The following is a 6,473-nucleotide window of genomic DNA, read 5'->3' on the forward strand; positions in this document are numbered from 1 at the left end:
TGGCTACAAAAAAAAAAGAATGATCTCTTTCATCAGAGCTGCCTTGGTCATGGTGCCTCTTCACAGCAACAGAACAATGACAAAACACACTAGAATGAAGAGCTGTGTTACTATTAATATAAACCCATGTTAACTAAGGGAAAATATTTGATCTACTTGTAACTGAAGATTCCAGCAACACAAACAATGACAAGGTTTTAATAGTTTAAGGCTGAGATGTCCTCAAAGGCACAAATGAAGTGTGGTCTCCAATGCAGCAATGCTCAGAGGATGGTGAGGGCTCTGAGCTCATCAATGAATTAATCCATGGGTGGATGGATACTCACCTGAATGACTACTGTGAGGGGATGGAAATTGTAGAAGGCAGTACCTAGCTGGAAGAAGGATGTCACTGGGGTGCCTTCTTGGAGGATGTATATTGCCTGATTCTTTGTCTGCTCTTTCTGTTTCCTGGTAATTATGAGGCTACCAACTCTACTCTCTTCTGTCATAGTGCTCTGTGTTACCTCTGGCCTAGAAACTACAGTACTAAGGGATTATGGTCTGATACAGTGAACCAAAAGAATTCTTCTGCCTTTAAGTTGTTTGTCTCGGTGATTTTTTTTCCAGTGACAAAAAGCTGAGTAACACACAGATGACATAGAAACTATATGGACAAAAGTCACCTTATAGGGCCAGAAGCAACAAGACCAAAACATAGCCAATTCCCTCTTAATTAATACAACTCAAAAGGTTAAGTAGACTTTTATTGGCTGTCCAAGGCTGTAGTCGGTGTCCTCGTACTCTGAATAGATCTGAGAAATGCCATGGAAAGAAGCATTTGTATTAAGGGTTTGACTGGAGAAGAAACTCCAGGTTTTGTAACATTTGTTTATAGCTTGGCTTCCTTTATATTTTACTGAACAGGTATTAAATTTTGATAAATAATTTAAAGGCTTCAGATATTCTTAAAAGTTCTTAGAAGTAAGAACCTGGCTCAGAGAGATTAAGAAGACCAGGATTCAAGTTAGAATTGGGAACAGGCTGGGCTTAAGGGCTTATATCCTAGGAAATATGAGGTGGGGCTAACACAGTCATTGAGGAAAGCCTCACTACAGAAAGTAAGATTTTTATTTGTGTATGTATTTTAGTATATAATTTTGGAAAAGAGTAACACACACACACACACACACACACACACACACACACACACACACACACACACACACACACTGGTTCTCAGACAGAAAACACTAATAAATGAATAATTGAACATCACCTCCTGAGACCACTTTGAATTACTGGAAGTTTTGTAAATAGTTCCAGAGAACTGTTGAGTTGAGTAAGCAAGGAAGATGTTCTTGTTCCCATCTGGAGAAGAAAGACTTACGTCTGACAATTGGCCTGCTACAGGATGGTCTGGATTTAAAGCATTTACATTTATGATCTCAGCTAACACTAGTAGCAACTCACTGACTGCTACACCTCCATGCAGTGCAACTGGGAAATGGTGACCCTGCTCAGGACCATGTCAGCTGTCATTGTTCTGTCTTCTCTTGTTACCTAGTACCTAACAGTCTGCTCCCTGACTTGACCCTGGTTACTTCATCTTAGAATGGTTTATTCTCTTCCTTCTCACAAGACTGTACAAGAAATGGAAACGGAGCTATGATGTCTATGAAAAGATGCCTATGTGAAGATATTTCAAACTTATGCTCTTCACCAGCTGGCCATTCTTCTCCTCTGTGCAGGTAGTCACAAACACTGTCCAGCAAGGGACTGAAATCTGGTGTCCCTTCCACCCACCCCACGAATCTTGTTTCTAACTGCTGCAGACTGAACATGCGAGGTAAGTGCTCCACCACTGAGCCAACTCTCCATCCTTTCTGTTTCTTCCATGTTAGATTTGGATGAGTTCTGGTGGTGCAGGTGCTCATCCCACCACTCCCTACTGTTTTACATATAATTACAGACATTAATACCTTTGTGGTATGTCTGAAGGCATCTAGATTGTGAATATGGAACCTAGGGGTAGTTATCATCTTTAACTCCTTGTGTTTTGGGTCTTTGACGTCTCATGAGACTGCTGTGAAGAAGCCACAAAGTGGAGGAGGTACTCCTGGGTCTCAGGCATGAGGACCTGGATGTGAGTTTGAGTTGCATCTCTGCAGTTTGTGTGGTGCAGAGCTTGCAAATGGCTGCTCGGGCTCTGGAGTTGTACACCATGCTGGTGCTATACAGAGAAGACTGTTCCACACGCAAAGCCTGAGGGTGCTTAGCATTATCCCCAGTCTTCTAAAAGTATGGGGACTCAGAATGACTGAGTAATCAAAGAATTTGAAGAGTGGACAATTTAATAGTTCACCACTGTGAAGCCCATCTTCTGGGTCCCCTACCTCTCAAACGACTGTCATTGTCTACACAGAGTAAGCCCAGCTATTCATGTCCCCAAAGTACAAAAATGACTGTCTTCACCGAGGTAGATAAGAAACCTGAATAGGGGATATTTTCAATGCTGATGAGAAAAGCAAATTTATACTTCTTAGAATTTTACTGCATTAATGGTGAGAACTGTTGGTTGCTTTTTTTTTTCCCTAAGCAAGGAAGGTCCTGTGAATTCTTTTGCTATTTTATTCTTAGGGGAAATCTAAAGATCCATTTGAAAGAGAGAAGAAACAGCATTGATTCAAATCCTACATAGAGAACTACACCAGACCGAGGCTGAACTACTCAAAACCCGAAGGTTAAGTGAACTAGAAACTTCGAGGGCCTGGGCCCCATGTGACGTTCAGTTCTCTTAAAGAAGCACACTCACTTTGTATTCATGCTTCTGAGGCCTCAAGTGTATCAAATAGAAACTGAATATGCTACAAGTCAACGTGTGGATGACGTGGACATCAATGTGGCACAGTGCACATGTAACTCTACCTCTTCCTTTGCCATCTTTGAAAAATAAGTCAATAAACCCCCTGTAACAATCACACAAATACACCAAGCAACTGTACCTCTTCGGGCAAGCTGACCACCAAGTCATCTTTCGTCTGTCCAACCAGTGCCTGCCAGAAGTATTCACTGCATGCAGCCAGCACGGCCCGGTGGGCTCGGAACTCCTTCCTCTCCACAATCAGAGTCACATCACAGAGAATGTCCTTTTTCCGTTGGTCATTGAGGCCGAGGAGGATGTTGGCACAGTGGACTGTGGACTCATACACATACATGGGGGAGTCAGGCTTCTCATCCACAGACATGCCGTTCAAACCCTGGAAGAAAGAAAGGCTGGGTCAGTACCCCGTAAGTGACAGAGAAGGTAAGGAGGACCATCATAGCTCCTAGGTCCTCAAGCCAGGAGCCTGGCAGAGGGGAACAGGATTGCTCAGTGGCACAGTCATTCCGGGTTGGCATAACAAAGTCAGAAACATCTGGAAAGCTGAGGCCTATTGCTTTCCTTCCACTCATGGCACCTCTTTATCTTTTAATGGAACACCTTAACACTGGGTGGTTTTGGTTTCATTAGGAGGCTAAAATACAACTTGTATGTATAAAAGTCTAATTACTAACTGAGATTTGTGTCAAAATGGAACAAATAATTTTGAAGTATTTGAATGAAGTACACATAAGTTCCCAAGTTGACATTTGGTAAAGACGTTTAGACTAAATATGAATCATGGGATATGATTCAACAAGTGCACCAAACTGTGTGTGCACTAAAATGTAGTTGTGGTCTGCTAGCCCATCCACCCTCTACCCTTCATGGCAGAGTGAGAGCAATACAACATGGCAGTCACTCCTGTCTCAGATATGGAATAATGCTGTCATTATCTCAGAAGACCCAATGAACATCTTTAAGGAGACAATATAGCAATAGGAACCATAAAAAAAGATACACTCAAAGTAAGATTTACAAGGACCCCTTTGCTTTAAAAAGTACCCTGGGAGTAATTTTAAGATGCACTGTCCATAACTATGTCAAAGGTTGGGTTTTCAGTAATGCTTATTACCAGCATAAACCCCAGTAGCAAGCCCTCCTTTCTCCAATCTTTATTTTTGCTTTTGAAAACCACTTTGGTATATGATGCTGCAATATTTGGAGTATGCAATTACCATTTGACATGTGTATGCAACTGGGAAGCCATCAATGCAATCAAGATGAACATACTATCACCACTCAAAGTCTGCTGTAGCCCTTACACGTCTCAGTAGCCATGCAACCACTGCTCTCTTCTAGAGTTATATTTAAATGGAATCATGTATATTCTGTCTGGATTATCTTACTCGGAATAATGATTTTGCCATCTACTCATGCTGTTGGGTTATCAAAGGTTTGTTCCTCCTTACATTTTGTTGGTAAGAACGGAAACCAGTGTGCCATTATGGAAACCAGCACGGAAGTGTGTCAGAAAGCTAAAAGCAGACTACTTATATGACACAGATGTACAGCTCTCAGGTATACCCCTGAAGGAGTTTAAGTTGGCAAGCTGCAGAGACACTTGCACATCTGTATTTACTGCGACATGACTGGAAGAGCCAGGAAATGGCAAGAAACAGCCTAGATGCCAATATACAGACTAGTGAATATAGAAAATGTGGTGCACATATGTAATAGAGTTTTATTCTGCTTTAAAGAAGAATGCCATATTATTAACAGGAAAATGTGTGGAACTGGAAAGTGAAATTAGCCAGAATTGGAAAGATAAACGTTGCATGTTTTCTCTTATATGCAATATCTAGATTTAAATACAAAATTAGAAGGGGTCCATATTAAAAGAAACCAAGAGGAAATAATAAGGGAAGATAAAATATCTCATTTTCTTTGATATACAGAACCCAGAACTACACACACACACACACACACACACCAGCAAGAGAGGGGAGTGGGACCAAATGTGAGCAACGTTCATGATCGGTATCTATGAAAATACCGTCATGTGAGGGATGGAGCTTTAAACAAGGAGAGATGGGAGGGTAGGGCAGAGGAGGCAGGAATAACTAACATTAAGGATTTCTGAAAAGGTCATAGGGAAATCTACTATTTTATAAGCTTCCTAAATATATAAACAGATAAAGGTATGTTTATCTGGAGGTATCCCACGTAGGAGACTACGCTCCTTCCAGAAGCCATAAGATGTCAAATAAAAATCAGGTATGAGATACCACCCCTCAAGAGGTTGGCTAGAGGTATCCCAGACACCCCTAAAATGATATAAGATATCAGTATTGTTCTTGACTGTTCATCAGAACTTGATTGTAAAAATTATTGATGAAGATACCATATAGATTTGTCACAGGACATGGCAAAATCAAGTTGGTACTGACCAGGAAGTTTTCTCCCAGCAGGACAGTTTTCATAGTACTGGAAGGTGCTATGTAGGCTGCTGGGAGAAAATGTCATCAACAATCTGTGACCCCTGTGAATTACAATAATAACTGGCATGTAAAGACAATTCCCATGGATGCAATAGTGGCACAAATATTATGGGGGTAACCAATCACTTTGTGATTGAATTTAAGGCTTTTTTGTTCAGGAGGAAATAAATGCCTGGAACTGTAAATTTGGTCAAGAACCTATGGTTAGAGAACTCCTAGGCCCCAGAGGTGAATCTGCTACTATTCTCCTAAATGGACCACCTTCAAAATTTTTATCTCTCACAGCTTTTTTGTGCAGTGAGTGGTGGCTAAATGCAGAAACTTACAAGCTGGTCAAAGTACACAGCATAAAAGTCATGGCATGGTCAGAACAAATGAGAAAACCTTATTAACCCCCTCTGAAAAGTTCAGAGATGATGGTGGAAGAGGGACAGAAAGATTCTAGGAGATAGAAGCTGGGGAGAATCGGAGGAAAACAGTGTTTTGGCAGGACTTGGTAGGACTGATACACAGTTCAAGACAATCAACATTCTAACATAGAGGAAGAAAGGGTTTATAAGCCCCCATCCATAAATAAGGAGCTGTGGGCCATTGATCACTTCTTGGGTAGGGAAAGTCAGTTTTCTTTAAATGTGTGGCCTCTGGTAAGTCCATTGGATGTTCCAGTAGATGCCACATAGCATGAGGAAATGGGCATCCCAAATTGAATTTGATGGACCAGAGAGAGAGAAGGGAGGACACATGGTTTGGGAGCTAGGGAGGTAGAAATGGATCTGGAAGGAGTTAGGAAAATGACTGTGAGAGAGCATGATAAAAATACATTGTATGAAATAATCAAATATTAAAATATTAAAAAGTAAATACTATAGGCAAAATCCATTATTTTGTATGCCAATTATAAATCAATAAAAAGAAATTTGTTATTGTATTTACTGCATGGACATAGTATAAGTTTTAAGCCATTCACATCTACTGATGGCTACCTGGATTGTTTCCCAGTTTGGGGTTACTATAACTAAAGCTGCTGGGAAGACAGCAGTGTTTAAGATTTCATACAGACAGTTACCCGAGTTTCTCCCGGATAAGTGTCCATGAGAGTGGATGGACCAGAGGGCATGTACAAGTTTAAG

At 40.9% G+C, this 6,473-nt stretch overlaps 1 protein-coding gene across 1 annotated transcript in view; it reads right to left on the minus strand.

The window, feature by feature from the left end:
* Bach2 (BTB domain and CNC homolog 2) overlaps positions 1-3,233 on the minus strand; it is an 80,838-nt gene extending 77,605 nt beyond the window's left edge. Inside the window, exon 1 of the mRNA XM_035438985.1 lies at positions 2,985-3,233. Coding sequence (XP_035294876.1) covers positions 2,985-3,227 — 243 coding nt within the window. The 5' untranslated portion in view covers positions 3,228-3,233. The remainder of the gene's footprint in view (positions 1-2,984) is intronic.
* Between the last annotated feature and the right edge of the window lie 3,240 nt (positions 3,234-6,473).

Source organism: Cricetulus griseus, chromosome 2, assembly GCF_003668045.3.
Source record: "Cricetulus griseus strain 17A/GY chromosome 2, alternate assembly CriGri-PICRH-1.0, whole genome shotgun sequence".
NCBI lineage: Eukaryota > Metazoa > Chordata > Mammalia > Rodentia > Cricetidae > Cricetulus > Cricetulus griseus.